Source organism: Pyrus communis, chromosome 13, assembly GCF_041283825.1.
Source record: "Pyrus communis isolate YQ-2024b chromosome 13, ASM4128382v1, whole genome shotgun sequence".
NCBI classification, from domain to species: Eukaryota; Viridiplantae; Streptophyta; class Magnoliopsida; order Rosales; family Rosaceae; genus Pyrus; species Pyrus communis.
The window spans coordinates 22,845,406-22,863,645 of record NC_142577.1 but is presented as its reverse complement, the minus strand read 5'-3'; the positions used below and the strand labels follow the sequence as shown (position 1 = coordinate 22,863,645).

The 18,240-nt window shown below is 38.1% G+C and overlaps 4 protein-coding genes across 7 annotated transcripts; 1 reads left to right on the top strand and 3 right to left on the bottom strand.

The window, feature by feature from the left end:
- Positions 1 to 1,883: 1,883 nt before the first annotated feature.
- Positions 1,884 to 4,718, bottom strand: LOC137737887 (protein TRIGALACTOSYLDIACYLGLYCEROL 4, chloroplastic). 2 transcript variants are annotated; one of them, XM_068477460.2, is made up of 5 exons: positions 4,009 to 4,718; positions 3,671 to 3,923; positions 3,228 to 3,582; positions 2,417 to 2,757; positions 1,884 to 2,179 (listed from the first exon to the last, which is right to left on the bottom strand). In XM_068477460.2, the coding sequence occupies exons 1-5, from the start codon at positions 4,269 to 4,271 to the stop codon at positions 1,982 to 1,984; spliced, it is 1,410 nt and encodes a 469-aa protein (XP_068333561.2). In that variant the 5' UTR covers positions 4,272 to 4,718; the 3' UTR covers positions 1,884 to 1,981. The 2 variants fall into 2 exon arrangements, with proteins under 2 accessions (XP_068333561.2, XP_088538510.1); XM_088682384.1 differs by having other exon boundaries at positions 3,671 to 3,933; positions 4,009 to 4,283.
- A 109-nt stretch (positions 4,719 to 4,827) lies between these two features.
- Positions 4,828 to 10,277, bottom strand: LOC137737698 (uncharacterized). The gene is made up of 17 exons (XM_068477242.2): positions 9,685 to 10,277; positions 9,469 to 9,566; positions 9,115 to 9,234; positions 8,836 to 8,925; positions 8,610 to 8,725; positions 8,229 to 8,328; positions 8,055 to 8,126; positions 7,926 to 7,973; positions 7,759 to 7,836; positions 7,554 to 7,673; positions 7,282 to 7,387; positions 6,447 to 6,610; positions 6,038 to 6,172; positions 5,743 to 5,873; positions 5,586 to 5,648; positions 5,392 to 5,470; positions 4,828 to 5,084 (listed from the first exon to the last, which is right to left on the bottom strand). Exons 1-17 carry the CDS (start codon positions 9,986 to 9,988, stop codon positions 5,001 to 5,003), a joined length of 1,908 nt encoding a protein of 635 aa, XP_068333343.2. The 5' UTR covers positions 9,989 to 10,277; the 3' UTR covers positions 4,828 to 5,000.
- A 1,565-nt stretch (positions 10,278 to 11,842) lies between these two features.
- Positions 11,843 to 14,166, top strand: LOC137738179 (rRNA-processing protein fcf2). 2 transcript variants are annotated; one of them, XM_068477805.2, is made up of 6 exons: positions 11,843 to 11,983; positions 12,107 to 12,337; positions 12,528 to 12,588; positions 13,479 to 13,547; positions 13,643 to 13,758; positions 13,900 to 14,166. In XM_068477805.2, exons 2-6 carry the CDS (start codon positions 12,108 to 12,110, stop codon positions 14,006 to 14,008), a joined length of 585 nt encoding a protein of 194 aa, XP_068333906.2. In that variant the 5' UTR covers positions 11,843 to 11,983; position 12,107; the 3' UTR covers positions 14,009 to 14,166. The 2 variants fall into 2 exon arrangements, with proteins under 2 accessions (XP_068333906.2, XP_068333905.2); XM_068477804.2 differs by having other exon boundaries at positions 12,068 to 12,337.
- A 772-nt stretch (positions 14,167 to 14,938) lies between these two features.
- LOC137737023 (pyruvate dehydrogenase (acetyl-transferring) kinase, mitochondrial) lies at positions 14,939 to 18,240 on the bottom strand. Of its 2 annotated transcripts, none has more exons than XM_068476367.2 (6): positions 17,711 to 18,240; positions 16,750 to 16,999; positions 16,473 to 16,653; positions 16,143 to 16,290; positions 15,830 to 16,037; positions 14,939 to 15,168 (listed from the first exon to the last, which is right to left on the bottom strand). In XM_068476367.2, exons 1-6 carry the CDS (start codon positions 17,957 to 17,959, stop codon positions 15,110 to 15,112), a joined length of 1,095 nt encoding a protein of 364 aa, XP_068332468.1. In that variant the 5' UTR covers positions 17,960 to 18,240; the 3' UTR covers positions 14,939 to 15,109. The 2 variants fall into 2 exon arrangements, with proteins under 2 accessions (XP_068332468.1, XP_088538508.1); XM_088682382.1 differs by lacking the exon at positions 14,939 to 15,168 and adding an exon at positions 15,177 to 15,429.

Below are 18,240 nucleotides of genomic sequence, written 5' to 3'. Positions count from 1 at the left end.
AATTGTCAAGGGTGTTGACTAATTAGTAACACACAATATACAAAGTTAAGACAACAACCTTACCAAATTTATGCTGCAACTTCTGCAATTAAGAATTGGAGTGACATAGACAATCTTTTATATTCAACGTCCATTAAAGAAAAAAATAAATAAATTATGTCTAACGATGAATTACGTACGTTAAATAATTATAATGCATAACTCATGCATTTCGTTATTTGAAAATGTTATCATATGACAGCGGTGCAGGAGTCTACAATTTGTACTGTACAAGTACGGAAGATTCTTGAGGTGTTTTTTTTTCTATTTTTTATTTTTTTGTACAACAATATATTCTACATTAAGGAGAGGGGTTCGGCTATGCCACACAATATATAACCTAATTTGGTAATGAATTCGCTATTTACGAAATTCAAACCTAAGATCTCTAACTCACAAGTAAAGAGGAATATCATCATACTATAATACTGAGTAGTGATTCTTGAGGTGTTTTCAAAATTAAGAAATTAATTAATTCTTTTTATCACAACAGTTGTGTGCATAAAAATTAATATTTAATTGTTAAAAAGAAAAAATTAACGTTGCAATTGTTAATGTCTGCTTCTATGAATGAGGACCTTTTCGGATCTGCTTTGTGAGGATCTTAAGGATTCTTCAATCATGTTTGTTTATCGTATATCATACAGTCATAAATTATTGTAAATTTTTTTATTTAAAATTAAATATAAACATTACTTGATGAAAATTAATCGTATAATATATGATGAACGAACGTAATAAGAGGATCTCGAGATCCTCATTCTGCTTCTATGACGATTGACAAGTGCATGCACCAAATTAAAAAATTAATGAGGAGGATTATATTAACATAAACCTTCACATCTCTGTTGCTAATTACTGATTACATCCCACACGGATCTAACGTGGTTGATCATCGTATTGCACATCATGAACACCAATGTCTGTATACACCATGATTTTGTGTCGTTCACGGATAAAACATATTTTATTGTAATCCCTAATATGGCGGTCTCTTGTTCCTTAATCCAAGTTTTTTTATTTTTGCATGTGTCGTTATCGATAACAACAAGAAATTACGTACGAGCCCTTTTTTTTTTTTTTTTTTTTTTTTGTGTGTGGGGAAGGAAAGTGAATACCAAAGGGGGTGGAGAGCTTCACTTCCCTCTATTTTCTCGTGAGTTAGGAAATCATTTCTCAAACCTGAACTTATAAATATGGAATAGGCAAAAGTATTCCATTCTCAAGCTTTTTTGGCACATACCAAACGTAGCTTATGTTGTCGACCAATGGAAGCAAATGTCAAAGTCTTCCCCTTTAAAAAAAGAAAAAAGAAAAATTAAATATAGAGCAAGAGTTAACGAACAAGGATCCATTGGAGTTTCATAAATTTTCAACTTTCTTTGCGACAATGATGGAAATGGAGCAAATAAATTTTCAACTTATTTGGAGGAACAAATGCGGAATGAAAGCTCACTGCCACAATTAGGTGGTCATGGTTAAGTACTATTAGTAATATGTGAAGGTATTTGTCGGATGAGAGAAAAAAAGTTAAAATTCAAAGAGAAATTGACTAATTATAAAAGTTAAAGTTCAAGTCGAGGGAAGAGGGCAGATTGACAACTTCTTCCAAGCTCGGGAGAAAAATTGGCAATAATTTTTTTTTTGGGAATTTTAATGAAACACTCCCGGTACTGTTCATTTTTAACAAAAAACCACATTTTTACCTTTTCTAGTACTATTTACTTACACCTTTATTTGTCATTTTTCATTAAAACTAAAGTTTTTAAGAATTTTCATCAGTTAGTTTTTTTTTTTTTTTTTTTTTATTTATTTTTTTTAACTTTTAACTACCCAACAATACATTTAGAAATGGTGAATAAATTTTTTTGCAGTAATGGGAGAATCTCCCTCAAAACGATCCAACAGTACAAACCCTATCACTGCACAATACGACATGGTTTTATGTCTCGTAAAAACGAAGCTCTATCATGCATTCCTGGTGCTTTGGGGAATACCAAGCAACAGCTTTGGCTGAACCGAGGACTTGCAGCGCGTATTCAAGAGCAAACACCAGCTCGTCCACGCGTATATTCCAGTCTCGGTTCTTTAGTTCAACTGCAACTCCTGAATCAACCCTGAAACTGACAGGTCCACAAATCTGCAAGGAAATGCAGAAATCGTTACGGTTCAGAGATAACATTCATGTCAACACGGTTCAGGTTCAACATCCAAAACAGAAGCAATCCTAGTTACTACGATGGTGCAGCCCAAGTTCAACACAGCAACATACGGTATAAGAACAAGTTAATTCAACTTATAAGCTTTTCTGAAATCGCAATTGACGTCAGTTCTGCCAAAGTGGAAGATAGAACTAGTACAAGAGAAGTATAGGTACCTGCTGCTGAAGAGAAAGTGTGGCATTGGGGCAAATGTCCTGAATAGCTTCCAAATTTGGCTGTTGAGAATTGAAATAATCTTGTGCTAGATGTGCTGCACCTGAAAGAAACTTAGAACCAGAAGGAAAATCCAGGCGGGCATGAAAGCGAGAAAGATCTAGGAATAGCTTTTGGAAGTTTCCATGCTGGGCTGTAAATGTTGCTGATGCAAATATATCTGCTAGAAAGGCAGATTTTACTCCAGGAGCCCGAAAACTAAAACCTCTAAAACCCTGAGGATCATCGTCTGCAATTTGTGACCTAACCCAACTATCACCAAACGAGGCAGTCATCACAGCACCTATGTTTGAGAAAATGAAATTGAAAAATATCAATTAGTAAGAGTTGCATGCACCAGTTTGGCATCATAAGCATCCGCAATAAAACTACTCAACCCAACTGACCTTAAACCTAATTGTCATAGGTTTGTAAACAATGAACATAAGCAAAATTATACTGCAGTTTCTGCACACAAGACACAATCACCCCCTACTCCTCTGTACAGTTAAGAGTACATGCCACTAGACAACTCTGACAAAAATTGTATTCGACAGCGAAGGGCACAGGACTACTTGATCCCAATTTACGAGCAAATATCTAAATTACTAATGCTACAACTGGTGGTTTCTTATAAGTTCCGGAAAAAGATTTCTCTTTTATATACGCCAAAGGGTGTTTAACTAAATTCTTATAGAAAAACTCATCCTCTTCTTCCTTCCCTAATCCTTCCTTATCAACTACCTGCACAATTCAGCAATGGCAGTGCCTTACCAATAATCCCAGAAGCCGAAACATGAGGATTTGAAAGGAATACATCGAATGGTTGGACCATTCTCAACTTCTGAGTATGACTCCTCCAAAGCTCAAAGTTCTTCTTAAAGGAAAATGCACTTGTGACAGACAAACCGGGAAGCAGGGTAACAGGAACTCCATCGCTCTGGCCACTGTCAAACAGCTCGGGTGTCCCTGAGTTATGACGTGCACATACACGATAACTGGCCCCGGAATCAGAAGCAACCGAAGCCAGATCAAGTGACATTGAAAATGGCACATCCCAATAGTTTCCGGGCTTGTCAACGAAAAGCCCGGGCCAAACTGCCTCCACTGTCAAATTATGATGAGGAAACTGCAATGTACATGATTATTCACAGCATTACTACAAATTCAGCAACTAGGGCACAAAATTGAGAAATTTCCAAATAAAAAAAAAGCACCTTGTGCTGAAAAAGTGCTTTCTTTCGGGGTTTCTTGTCGTCGCCATAACCGTCCACACCCAAAACCAATGTGTCATCAGCTGTTAGCCAAAACTCAGAACAGAAGGAAAGGGCGTACAGGGACTTCTCTCGCAGGTGGGTTCCAATGCTTTGCATCCACGTAGATACAGAGTCCGGCGGCGCCTCCTTCCCACTCTTTTTCACGGCGGAGATGAACCGCTGCAAATTGAACTGACCCAAAAGCGTCCCGAACCTACAGAGAGCTTTTCAATTCGAGAATTAGTGATTCAACTTGAAAACGCAAAAGGGAAATTGAGGTGGGTTTTGGCGGCGGGCACCAATTTTCGCCAATGGGTAGGGTGAGGACTCGCTGGAGAGTGAAGCCATCAGCGGCGGTGTAGGAAGGGACGAAAATGGAGGCCATGAAGCGCTGCATGAAGTCGATTTGCTTGGGCCGGGATAGCCTGGGGCCTCGGGTGAGGCCCAGAGGAAGTGGGTCGCCGGGAACAGGTCGGACGAGTCCGTCGAGGGTCCTCGGAGTCGACACGTCGAGGTCCCAAAAGCTGCCGTCCATTGCCCATCTCAGCTTCTTCATCTCCATTTCCAGATTGCTACTTGTTTTCAGCTTCTGCCTTTTCCTCTTAAACCCATTTGATCTTTGACAAGTCGTATAAATTTGGAAACGACAATGCTTCCTGAGGGGATAGGTTCGATTTTTCTACTCCTATTTAACTCTCTCTAATATAAACCCTAATAAATCCTAAAAATCATTTTTTTACTTAACAAACGACGATATTATTTACATTAAAGAGATGAAGAAATAGATTAAGACTTAAATAAAACAAACTCACCATTATCGTGGTGTCGTGATTCAATAATATAATGTTATGTTTAAACCTCTTTACATGTCATATGCAAAAATTGTCACATTACATTATTAAATTGAAATGTGACGTGGTAATGAAATAATTAATCCCTTTCATATGAGTTGTTATCAAACAATGCCACACAGGAGTGAGATATTCGGTTTAATATGTCAATTTGCCTCATTCGTTTGAGCCTTGACATAGCTGAATTGATAATGGTTAAATTAGTAAAAATAAGTTAAATAACATTTGTGTAGTAAATCCGTCACTAAAGATAAATGCTCGAGGGCATAAACAAGCTACTCATCATTGGAGATCTTAACAGAGTTAAGGTGAGATGGAAAGCATTATTTGTTTCGTGCTGGATCATCATACAGACCAACACTCGATTGAGGATAATCTAATAAAAATCAATGTGATCAACTTGGTCAACTTGATCAATATTTACAACAAAATTGCCGTTTCTACGACATAAAGTTGACCTCATCGTCCATGGCAGGCCCATTAAACCTCGAACAGTAGTACGAGTACGAATCATGAGCAAGTGTCTGCAGGGATGAAAGGATATAAGTGTTCGTTCAAAGGCTGTAGCCATGAAAACAATAGGGTTGTGCGTGCGTGTAATATCGAGTTTGTAGGTCTCTTTTAACATTGTTATGAAGGCATCAGAATTTTGGTTACGAAAAATCCCGAGTTTGAATGCAGAGTGGAGGTACACCCACATGTTCTCTGTCAGCATTTCATCGTGCAGGGTTGCACGAGAAGAAGACAGTGTTTTTCATTCTACAATTTAACCTATGGTGTTTAGTAGTTCACAGAAAGCACGATACAAGAAAGCCGTGATAGTTGAGTTACCTGTTCCTGTGATCGGAAATACATGAACGGTGTATAATGTAGGAAATTGGACACCCTGGAGGTATATATATCAGCATACCTGTAAAGATGGAAACGGAATTGAGAGAATCACTGTCAATGAGGACACTCATAATTTCAATTTTAACGTCTGTTCACATTAACGAAAGATGAACATGTCGGAAGAAAGTACATACTTCTCAATTTGCCTCATCAAATGGCTTTTATCCCAGAAACCTGCACGGGAAAGAAATCCCCACCTAATGCACAGCAGGTTCACAAGGTCAACTGTATGTTCACATGACTGAAACATTTTCCACAGATAAACCCTCGAAATGAAATATCAATTCTTACCTTTTGTTGAAGAGCTCTCCATCTGCTTCTAGCATCGGAGCAATTTTCTGGTCTAGTCTTTGCATAACGATAAGTAGCTTTTGCATGCTTTCTGAGAGTTCTTGATCCTCCAAGTTTGTTGCAGCAAGGGTCTAAAAGTACAGAAAATGTCAGATAAAATTAAGAAGCACTACGTTCCATAACTCTTCGATTAGGCATTCACATTGCTTGCTGAATGCTTGATGATTCAAAACAAAACCAATTTAGCTTATAGCTAACTAGAAACATAGGCAAAAATTCATAAGATAAAGCTTACTTGAGCAGGGCGCCCTTTAGTTCGCCTTTGTGAGGCGAGCCGAAGTTGGTTGAAAAGATCCCCTACGACCTCCTTTTGGTTTATAAGATCTACTAGTGCCGCTCTATGACCCCGGCTCTGAATCAAAGCACTATACTGCAGTTTCCAAATTTCATGAAACAAATGGAGACGTTTATCAGCATCCAACAGTTCAAGGATATTAAAATCCCAATTACTAGGACACCAAATTACAAATTTCATTCGCAGGTGTTTGGTCTCTGGAATAACAGAAATATTTATATAAAGGCGGGTTAATTTTGCAGTCTCGATGTTTGGTCTAGGCAGTACTATATTATGAGTTATGCCACATTGTTAGTTTCACTTTCCCTTTATCAACTCTTGCATGTAAAGAGAAATCAACTACACAAACCTCTTCTTCCAATTCTCGGCAAACCAATGCTGTTCGCCATCGCAGATGAACTTTGGATTGACTTACATCTGTGTAGATATGATCACCAACATACAGTATTTCATCTCCATGGATATTTAGGGAATTCTCAACCATCTGAGCACTTCCCCCTGAATACAAGCCCCCTGCAGAAAGAAGACATTTCAATGAGAATGAGATTGTTAATTCAATGTCAACTAAGTATAAATTAATCAAATAATCTGATCCATGCAAAGCACAGACGAATAGTCAGGCGATCCTGGCAAGCTGTGTGCCTTAATACATGCACCCAAATTCTTCTACTATAACCATGAAGATGTGTATCCAGTCAGGTATTATCCCTGCACATTCACTGTATTTCTTCCGTGCACATAAAGTTCTTGGAGTTTGGTGGCTGAGATTAGAGCCACACTTGAGTCCCACATTGGAAGTGAGCATAATCATCTATTGGTTTATAAGCAGTAATACCACACACACTATTGCCGAGGCCTTTTGTTAAAATCCCATACCCATTTACCTCCCAGGTGGCTAAAGTGGGGGGAAATATCTGCAATAATGACACTCATGTATGTGTGATCAGCTGGTGTGCTTCGACGCAACAAAGTTCACTACAAATTTTGAGTCATGACTACTATATGTCACCAGCCATTTATCAAGACTAAGAGAAGACAATATTGTTCATACAATCACACGCAATTTTGTTTCCGAAATTGTTTATCCTAGACACATTCAAAGCATGTTCAACAACATTTGCTCAAACAAGTTTAAGATATTCAGTGCTAAACAAGCAGAAGTAGTGAACGTTAGCCATTATCACCTGTTTTAGCCTTGAAGCATGGACGCATGAGGCCCTCACCCGTCACTACCTCGTACATTGGGTGTGACATTTGGAAGAACTCTGGCTTCCTTGCAGAGACTATTACCTGCATATGAGTGTAATAAACAAAAAGTGTAACTCACTGCTGTTGACACCTCGTTACAAATCTGAAGATCATTACTATTTATAATAGACTTCTGTAGCAGAGGCCCAAGAGTAATTATTATTCAATGTAGCACGAAGTTAAAACTAGATGGATGAAGTTGACTTACAATGTCAAATAGATCCCTCCAACCCATCTCATTGGGAAGAAATCTGTTGAAGGAATGCTGCATCATTTTGTTTGTGTAATGATAATCTGAGTTGGTAATGAGCAGAAGCTTTTTACCAGCCTAATGCACAAATAAGTCTAAGTAAATTAGGAGTTAAATAATAGCCACATGCTATGCAAAAAAGATGAGATTCTATAAGACAAACCTCTTTTTGATCCAAAAGCGCTAATGGCAATTCTGGATCAGGCTCCACAAACAGTTCAGGCTTAGACATTATCTCGCTCTGCATATATGCCAAAATAAGTTCGTGTTCATGAACCAATATCTGATCTTATCCATTAAACAAATAATAAATATTATAAATATATTAACCTTCAGTTGACCCTCGACATGTGCCCGGAAGAGGGCTCTTCCAACAGCCTGAAATCATGTCAAAAGTTAAAAAGGAGGAAGAAAAAACCAAAAGCCCAAGCTCTGTATAATTGAGGCAGAGCATATTGCCTTATAGAGCCCTTTATAATCAAGTGGACCAATTTCTGCAGCTATGGTTCCATCATCCAATCTGTCAACCATCTGAAAGAATGAAGAGTCAATCTACATAAGTAAAATCTGAGAAATAATAACAACAATGTTTAAAACAGTGATATAGCAAAGAAAACACCGATAAGGCAATACCTGCATATAAGCCACAGCTTCTGAGACAGAGAACAGTGTATTAAGGAACTCCCATCGAGTTTCCTTCCGGAGGTCCACCAGTTCCCTACCGTACATCTCACTTCAATGAAAGAAAGTTAGGCCACACTACAGAATATACTTTTCCAGAAATAAAATACTAAGAAGCTACATGCTGGAAGAACCTAAGCGCCGTATACACAATGTTACAAAGTAATGCATATAATACATATAGACATTCATTTGGAACCTTATTGTTAGTTTTATCAGAATACTGAATTTGTATTTACAGTGTGAGACTAATCATAAATCCATGGGATGACAATAAAAGTGAGTCACATTCTCCACTGTTTCTCGATAATCAGAAAAAGGACCCAAGTGTACCTTACAGCTCGATTAGATAGCATGGTTGTGCCATGCATAGCCCTTTTAACATAACCAAATCGATCAGGCTTCACCAAGTTTCCTTTCTCTTTGTCTATGACAAGGCCTCTAATAACCTATATGAAAATATAGAACAAAAGTGGAGAAGAAAAATGTAAATCAAAGATCTTATGACTTGCATAAATGTAAATACTCGTAAAAATTTCAACTTGTTTAGAGATGATACCAAGTCGGGGTCAAATGCAAGACCGTCAACGGGGAAGCCCACTTTCTTCAAATTTTCCATACAGTAATCATAAGCTCTCCCTTCCCAAGCCTGCAAGACAGAAATTAATGTCAGACAAGACAATCCACAATTCCACCTCCTCCGGCACCAGCACTAACCAGAAATGTAATGGTAACTAATGCATTGAGGTTCCAACACTAGTTATTAGCAAATGCAGAACTATAACATCCGGATGTCACACTTTAGCAGAATTGTCAATTAGAAAATGGTGAAACTTACAATCACATTATAATGCATCAATGTGTAGTCCATATCATATCCAATGGCACTGATTGATCGAAGATTCAATGTGCGGCTACAAAAGATGCCACGAGGCGATTGCCTTGACAAAAAAGGGCTCTGCATATAAAAATTCTACATGGTAAGTTTGATGCACAAGTACCACCGTAAGCAAATGAACAATGTGCTATTCACTGGAACAAGACAACCATAGACAAAAGAAAAGAAAACAAGGTTGTGATTTTAACACTCAGATTGCTAAAAAATACAGAGCCAAAAATCCAAAATCGTTACTCGAAAAACAAAGGAAAGAACTGTATTAAATGAAGCAGGTAAAGAATTAAACAACAGCACCGGAATGCCCAAGTCTCTGAGCAAGTCTCCAGCTTCTTCAGCCTCCACTCTGGCAACTTCCTCAATGGGACCTTTCAAAGTTACATCACCACCAATTCCTACACGGGTTTTCGAAAAAGATCAAAACTTTACACAGCAGGCAATACGTTTGCAGTTTCACAAGTGAGAAAATTGAAAGATTGCACTGGAATTTGGAAAGCGGAATAATAAAGTTACCAAAAGCTTCGAGATGCTCCACCTTGACATTCAAATCCCCTTTGGTTTTCTCTCCCAAGTAATCCACTTCGTACTTGCTCGACGAAGTCACAGAAAACGCCGACTTCTCGTCCACGCTGCCGCCGCCGCCGCCGCTGCTGCACTGGCACTTCATTCCGTGATTGCAGAGCAAGTTTTTGCTGCTGATGAAGTTCTGGGACATGGGTCGGATTCGAACCGGACCTCTGAGATGGTTCATGGCCGCCATTGATGCAGGGGTCTCTCTGAAAACCGAGAACTTCCCCAACGCCTCGGACGTGTACATCACTGAGAGGAGTAGATGAAGAAGAGTGGAATCTGAAAATATCTGAGTATTCTAGTCGCTTTCAACGGCAGTTATAGCGCTAGTGAAAGTGCAGGTTTGTGTTTTTATGGCTTTTGTGGAAGAGATTGATTGGTTTGTCGCTCAGCTGCTGGGACTTATGTCGGGTCTATCGGGCCCCTGTGACCGTCGTGGTGGTGGAACGGTGGTGTTGGTGATAAGATAAGGGCGAATGCTTTTCGTTTTTGATTTGGACAACAAAACGATCGAAAAGGCCTTTGAAGGGGGCACTTTTTCCATTTTTATAGGGGACTTGAATTTTATTATTTTTTTTTTCCAAGTACGTTGATATTTTTACAAACATGGAAGATAGAGTTTGGCAATATCACACAATAGATAATTTAATGTGTTATCGAATTTGCCATTCACGAGATTCGAATTTAAAATCTCTTATTTCTCGATAAAGATGAATATCAGACTATATTACTGTGTGACTTTAGGAGACCAGAATTTGATCTTGGGTCAACTTCATGTCATAGATTTTTGAATTAAAAATAGTTGTTTTCTTTCTCAAATTGTACTTTCTTTGTTATTTGAGGGTCTTTTCGTTAACTCAATGGACTTTCACATCTATTTAATTCAAAATTCTAAAATTACGGATTGTATTCAATTGGAATTTTGAGGGATTTTAAGCGATTCTCTGAAATTGAATGTGTATTCAATTAGGATTTTAAAGAAGTTTATAACATTTTAGGTATATTCAATTAGAAATTGATTTTAAAAAATTTGAGAAAGTTGAGGAATTAGAGGAAATTGGAGAGATTTCGTAATGTATTTTAAATATCCACAAATCTCACATCTCTCCATAAGATTTCAATGGAATTGAACCAAAATTTTATGTGAAATCTCTACAAATCAATTAACTCCATAAAAATTCATAGATTTATAAATCCATTAAAATCTCTCAAATTATCAATTGAATACACCCCCTACGATCCGAAATTTCTCAAACTCAAAATATAAGAAATAATCATATCTTTTGGAAATAAAATTACACCAAAGAACGAAGAGGCTAGATTAGCAAGATGATCATCAATTCAAGGACGCAGTGCGCTCTTGATTTTTTTAGTGTAAGAAAGGATAAAGAAAAATGAAAACTAATGAAAATGACTTGAAAATTTTGAGTTTTAATGATAAGGACAAAATAAATGGTAAAGTGAATAGTACCATGATTGACTTTTTAACGTAGAAATGTGATTTTTCGTTAAAATGAACAGTACTATAAATTTTTCGTTAAAACTTCCTAAAAAAAATGTCTTGGGCCAATGTAAAGTACCATTTGTCACTTTGTTGATGTAATTCATGACATACCCAAAAAAGCCTCGAAATCAATACAGGTGTGTAGATTAAGAATACTGAATACCGCATTTTTTTTTTCCATAAAAGAAGGAATAAATTTTTAGAAAAATTAATAAAAAGGGTTTGAAAATTTTGAGTTTTAATATAAGGACAAAATAAAGGGTAAAATAAATAGTACCAGAATTGATATTTTGATGTAAAAATATAATTTTTCATTAAAATAAACAGTACCGTAAGCTTTTCGTTAAATTCCCTAAATTTTTAGTACAAGTGGTAATTTTATGTAAAATTCACTAAAGGAAAGAAGAAAAAATTTAAGCCCGAAAACAGAATGAATTGATGAACAAGACCCTAACCATCACAACACTCCACTACTTCCAAAAAATACAAAAACAAATTAATATCCATACACGCGAAGGGCATAACTGGAAATACGCTTTCTCTGACCTATTGGGCTGCTGCTTTTATTCTGGGCCGACCCGTTTGTCTGGTGACTTAACACTCTCTCTTCGACGCCGCCTCCTCCTGAAGCCTAGTTTTTCAGTCTCCCTCTCTCAGCCGCCAAACTCTCTCTGTCCGAAGCCATTGTCGGCGAAGCAACGTAGCTAGGCGCCGCCCTCGACGATTCACCAGCAGCCAGTACGTTACCATCTTGTCTTCTATGAGTTTTCTAGGAATTATGATTGATTTATGCTCATCAGCTTGTGCATGTAATTTCCGTAGGCGCTGCTTCGAGTTTTGATTCCCTATATTGCGTTGTAGAATGGCGGAAAGCAATGCGGTGATTGGGCTCTCGTGGGAGCCAAAGTTGCCGGCTTTTTCATCGGGCTCCAAAAATGGACGTGGGTCTGGCTCCAAACCTCGCCCCGAAGGCAATCCGCTTTGGAAACCCAGCACGCAGCTTGTCGATGGCCTCTTCGTTCCGCCGAATGACCCGGTAAAGCGGAACAAATTGGCCAAGAAGCAGATCAAGGACACTGCTGGAACAAGCTGGTATGTCATCAGCTCAATTCACTCCGTTTCCTTTTAGTCTTCTATTTTCTTAGGAATCCATGTGGAATCCTCTAAAGTTCAACTTTTTTTATTGTATACGAGCGATATTCTACTATAAACTAATTCAAACCGGAAGATTTCAACCCGGCCTTATATGTTTGTTTGTCTCTTAATAATTTATATGATTTAGGTTTGACATGCCTGCACCAACCATGACCCCGGAGTTGCAGAAAGATCTCCAATTACTAAAGGTGTGTTAAATTCGGTTTTGTTTCTGGTAATAATTTCTTTGGCACTATGTTGGAGTCATGAACATCGGGTTTTTTTTTTTTTTTTTTTTTTTTAACTGGGTTTTGCGATTGCATCAATGCATCGGCTGAATAGAGTTATAGGACACTGTGTTTTTCGAAGTTTTGGTGCTTATGGTTGTGGTTACCATGTTATTGCATCAATTTCTGCTACCTTGGATGTAGTTCACATCGGACAGTCGTTCAAGTTTCAACTGCAATCTCTAGTATGGAGAATGTAATTAAAAGCCGATCTAACTTCGAAGTTTGCATTTGATGCTACACTTTGGTATGATTCCAAGTCCTTGTCAAGTTCATTTGGATGAATGAACCCTGTCAAATTCTAGCACATTCTGTGGTACACTTTAGCAAGTGGTGTTTGTAGAAACATTAAACAAGGTGGTAGTTCTTTGGAATCTGGAATCGAAGCCCAAAGAGGTGAGGTGAATTAGGGTCCCATCCTAAATAACGAGAGATACGTAAAAAGCTGGTCTGGTTACGCCTATTCCTAATTCTAAATGGAATGTAATGACGTAGAGATCCATATCTAAACATTGTACCTATTTCATAATTAGAATGTATATAACCCTATTCCGGTCTGGTCTGGTATGGAATGAACTTATAATCATGGAATTGACTCGATCATTAGATTATAGATTATCAGTTCATAACCCCTAGCCATTCCCATTTGCACCATTTTCTAGTCTTATCGATTTAGGGTTTATCCATTTGCAACGATTTATTATAATTATAACTTCTGAATTTTATTGTTTCATTTACCTTTTGTTGTTATTTTACGCTTTCAATGTTGTTTAAAGGAAGTGTAGTTGGCTGATTCGATTTTCTCATTGCAGTTAAGGAATGTTATGGATCCAAAGAGACACTACAAGAAGGGTGATGCACAACCTAACAAGTATTTCCAGGTTAGAATATGGTATCACAATAACATTACAAGTAGCCATTCCTAGGATGTATTAGTATATTTGACGAGGTTATCTGCGTTTTGGTTGTTTATCAGGTAGGGACAATAATAGAGTCCCCATTAGATTTCTTCTCAGGCAGACTTACAAAGAAGGAAAGGAAGGTGTCCCTTGCAGAGGAAGTCCTTTCCGATCGTAACCTTGGGAACTACAGGTAAGATAGCTAGAGACATCCACTGTTTCCAAATTCTGAAACCATATGTTTTAAGGATGATTCTTTTGGCATCTGAAAAACGGTCAAACTTAAAATTATAACCACTTAACTGTGCTGATGCGTATTTCATGAACCTTGCAGAAAGCGGAAGGTTCGTGAGATAGAAGAGAAAAACCGGCCAGGCGGAAATGAAAAATGGAAGATTAAGGGGAAAGGGACGTATCAGCGTGCAAAGCAAAGAAGGCACTGATATATATGTATCTTCACGCTGACCAGATTTTTGAAACTCTATGGAGATTTATTGGTTTCTGTTAGTAGACAATCAGAGAGGGAGAGGGAGAGCGAGAGAGACTATTGATGCGTAACTGTACCAATGTGACAATAGAGGAAATTTTGTAGTTTGAAATATTTGATGGCATGTTGTTACGTGGGTTGCCTCGGTTAGGTGTTGGCTTGTAGATTTGTTTTCCAACGTGCCAGGCTGCCGTATACATTTGATTGGGGAGCTTCTTGTCTCCGCATTACATTTTTATGTAATGCGGTGAGCGACTTCCCAACGCATTGGATTACAAATTACATTTAGGCAACCTTCTTTTTTTTCATCATGATGTTTGCTAAGTAATCTAGAGAAATCTTAATTCTCGTTCCAAGTTGGATCTTTACTCTTCAGATTAGCATAGATCTCGCCGTTCCTCGTGATACGTTTTTCCTTTTCCCCCTTAATACCGACACCCCCTTTCCCCTTAATACCAATACTAATCTCTACTAATTAGGAAAACACTCTTTGTCAACCAAAATCATATGAAATTATCAATTTAATCCTCTAATTAAAACATAACATAGATAAGAAATATGAGACAGAAATGTAACTTCACCCAATCAAATTTTGTTGTTTTTTTTTTCATATCTTCTCCTACATGTAATCCTAACATATCTCTAATTAAAAAAAATTTTAAAAATAAAATAAAAATAAAAAAAACTTCACATTCCCACATTCTCTATTGCTCTCTTCCTCTCTCCTATTTCAAAAACAAAAATAAAAAATTTCTCACACACTTTGTGAATGCCCATATGCTAGTAATAATAAAAAAAAAGGAAGGAAGGAAATGCCAAAAGAGGCCAATGTTAAAAAAATATATATATATATTCTGATAGATCTGGTGAGGTAAAAACTAAAAACTACAAAAGAAAGACTAACTGCCAATTTTTATTAGAAAATAAAAAATTGACAGTGACTTATCCATTACAATAAACGTATAGATGACAAATTTAACTTGTAATATCCCCTGAAATAATTAATTTCGTCATTCAACCATGTCATAATCATCAAAGTCGAAACAGAAGGCTCGCATCATGGCAATGGTTCCTGAGAATCTCCCAAGCGAGACAAATGCAGATACGCGTCCGTCCCTGTACATACACGGCACCAAGTATACGTCAGTGAGAAAATCGGTGAGCGAAAACGACAGGTGATTTAGGGATAGATGAAGATGCAAGTGTTTTTTTCAGTCGAGAATACGATGTAGTTAGTGTAAAAGAACTATCCCTTCAGAACTCAGATGGGAAAGTCCTCCGCAATCGTGCAACACAACGGGCTTGTGATGGGTGAAGCAAGTGCAAAATGTTGAGTGGACGAGCAATGATGATGCACAAAGAAGACGACCGGCGACTCTAAAGAGTAAAGAGGCAAGTAAAAACATAAGATTATGAACCAGCGACATCGACCGGCTTTACCCCTTATGAACTGATAACGGGAAGATGCATACAAAACTGTCAGACTTTGGTTGCGAAAGTCTTGCTAACTATGTGTAATACTCTGGATGCAACATACTTGAAAACGCGGATGAAAACCATGTGTCGAATTTTCGGTGTGTGAAACGTGCAGATAACTAGACATTGACGTGGACAAGTGTTTAATTACAATAGCTTACGGCTATTGTCATAATATACCCTTTCTTCATGACTCATATAAAGAAACAAAGGTAAAGCAAACGGTATGACTGTGATTGCGAAACCCACTAGTTGTGTGTAATAATCTAAATGGATCAGGTTCGGGAACTCGACAACTCACCGTATCCTTCCATAGAGATAATTTGTAAATCCCCTCCAAAGTACCTCGCATACAAGCGGCTTATAGGAAGCCCATATCCATATCCAGCCATTGTAACTGCATCAGCTTCCGAAAGATCTGATTCCAAAGGGTTACTTGCAGTGCTGTAAAGATATGTAAAAATCTTGGGGAGACCACTTCTTCGTATGCCACCACCCTCATCCGAGACCTATGAATTCAGCCGTGCCAATTCGATAAGCACCTCATTGATAAGCATCTCACAAATATTGGTTCAATATATAAATGACATTCTCTCAATCACACAAAATAATACCTTGATAGTGACATCCTCAATTCCATCAGCAACTATTATTCTAACAGGAGGCGCAACTATATCCGAGTCCATGAAACGCTCTTGGACAGCACGCAAGGAATTCTTAACCAACTCAAAGACCATAGTATGCAGGTGTGTTGGAACATACCTGTTATGAAAACAAACAGAACTTTATTTGTCTGATAATAACATATCACTAACCACCACTACTGGTTCAATGTAAAGAGTCACATAAGTTTCAGGATAGTACAAAGAAAAATATACTTGTGGGAATGTAAAATCGATTCAATTAGAAACAGACCCAACCAAGTGAGAACAAAATATACTTACGGGAATGTAAAATCGGGATCCCCATAGATAGTAACAGCAGGTGCGCTTCCATACTCACGCAGGCACATTGCACGGGCATCCTCAGTGGCATTTCGTGCTACCTCCACAGGAGACATCTTTGTATCTATGTAACCCACGCAATGAGGAGGGGGATTGGGATTGTGCAACTCAACATGCTGGCCTGAGTTTTAGAGATATTTTAGAACCCGCTGAAAGAAAAGTGACATAACTTGCAAAACCAGCCAGCTAAAAAAATCGCAGTAAAAGGCAATCTGACCAATGAGCATGCGAATCCCAATTCTTGACAGGTAGAAGCGATCCAAAAATTGGTGAATCTCATCAAGATCCTCGTAGAGAACCTTCTCTTTCTTCAACTGCTGAACACCCAAAGCCATCATTGGGACAACATTGTTGTGTCTTACCTTGATCGCCTTAATCATTTGTGTAAAATCCTTTTCATCTTTAGCATCCTTGATATCAGGAAAGGTTCTAAGATCACGGAAGGAATCCAAATACCAGTCTCGTACCTGCAAATAAAATAAAGCAAAATTACATCCTTGCAATATTTGATTCTTTTTTTTTTTTAGTACATCAATATTTTTTACACTAAGGGGAGGGAGAGTTCGGCTAAGCCACACAATGGGCAGCCTAATTTGATATCGAATTCATCATCCACGAGATTCGAACCTAAGACCTCTCCCTTCTAAGTAAAGAAGAATACCACCAAACAGTAGTTCATTGTTTAAATTATTAAATGCAGAAAGAACAATCTCAGCCTCAATCAATTCGCACGCGTTACTCTGAAGAACGATTTTGCAGGCAACTCGTACGCATTTTGCTTTTCAAAGCAAAGAATTCACCCTTTTAAAAGCACATAGACCTACTAGCAAAGTAATTCACATTCTCCACACCCTAAGAAAAATTACTGCACTTTTGCCCAAGGAAAAAAAAACTTACTTCACATATTCAGAGAACAAACTCCACAGAAACAGAGTAATCAATGGATGTTCTATAAAACCCAGACAGCAATTAGCAGGGAGATCCCCGTTCACATTAGAAAACAATTAACTAAAAGTGGATATTTAGTCAAAGCTTTTCATAACCCTTTTATGGTGTAATCAAATAAATAATAATATAACAATTTATACAAAATTTAACCCAAATCCCATTTCCCACAATTCGATTCCAAGAACAAAAAATGAGACCATAATTTAACAAAACAAACAAAAAGAAAGCACCTTCAAAACGGCAGGCTTCTCAGACAAGCCATATGGGAGGCTCTCGAGCTCAATTGCCCGCCTCGCAATCCGAATGGGGAGCTCCTTGTGCAGAAACTGCGCCGAGATTATAAAATTCCGCTGCGTCGGCCGGGACCCGAACTCCATCATGTACTTGAGGCTCACCCCCGTCTGCTTCATACAGCCCCATCTCTGCACCTCGTCGATCAAGCTCTTCGAGAATGACTCGCACGCCTTCTTAACCGCCATGGCTCCGTCGCCGAGCCCAGAAGCGACTACGACCTTGCAGACACGCAACCACCCGCATGCAACCCTGAGTTCGCACTCTCACAATGCGACACTGACATAGAAGATATCGCACGCAGCCAAAAGCATTGCCCCCAAAATTTTATTGTAAATTACAAGGACTTCCGTCCACAAGTGGGAAATTTATAAAGACGATAAATTGGGAATTTTCGGAACCCTAGGGTTAGAATTTAACCAGAGGATTCGATTCACCCATTGAAACCTTTATTTTTTGTGCTGGTTTT

Bases quoted from the DNA above. Each gene is read 5' to 3' on its own strand.
- LOC137737887 (XM_068477460.2), bottom strand. From the start codon at position 4,271: ATGGAGATGAAGAAGCTGAGATGGGCAATGGACGGCAGCTTTTGGGAC. The intron at 3,924-4,008 runs GTGCCCGCCGCC...AGCTCTCTGTAG, and splicing joins CTACCCATTGGCGAAAATTG to GTTCGGGACGCTTTTGGGTC. The intron at 2,180-2,416 runs GTACCTATACTT...ATTTCCTTGCAG, and splicing joins CACTTTCTCTTCAGCAGCAG to ATTTGTGGACCTGTCAGTTT.
- LOC137737698 (XM_068477242.2), bottom strand. From the start codon at position 9,988: ATGTACACGTCCGAGGCGTTGGGGAAGTTCTCGGTTTTCAGAGAGACC. The intron at 7,674-7,758 runs GTTTGTCTTATA...TTTGTGCATTAG, and splicing joins CGCTTTTGGATCAAAAAGAG to GCTGGTAAAAAGCTTCTGCT. The intron at 5,874-6,037 runs GTAAGCTTTATC...CTGTACTTTTAG, and splicing joins CTAAAGGGCGCCCTGCTCAA to ACCCTTGCTGCAACAAACTT.
- LOC137738179 (XM_068477805.2), top strand. From the start codon at position 12,108: ATGGCGGAAAGCAATGCGGTGATTGGGCTCTCGTGGGAGCCAAAGTTG. The intron at 12,589-13,478 runs GTGTGTTAAATT...TTCTCATTGCAG, and splicing joins AAGATCTCCAATTACTAAAG to TTAAGGAATGTTATGGATCC. The intron at 13,548-13,642 runs GTTAGAATATGG...GTTGTTTATCAG, and splicing joins AACCTAACAAGTATTTCCAG to GTAGGGACAATAATAGAGTC.
- LOC137737023 (XM_088682382.1), bottom strand. From the start codon at position 17,959: ATGGCGGTTAAGAAGGCGTGCGAGTCATTCTCGAAGAGCTTGATCGAC. The intron at 17,000-17,710 runs GTGCTTTCTTTT...TTTTATTTGCAG, and splicing joins AGAAGCCTGCCGTTTTGAAG to GTACGAGACTGGTATTTGGA. The intron at 16,291-16,472 runs GTAAGTATATTT...TTTTCATAACAG, and splicing joins GATCCCGATTTTACATTCCC to GTATGTTCCAACACACCTGC.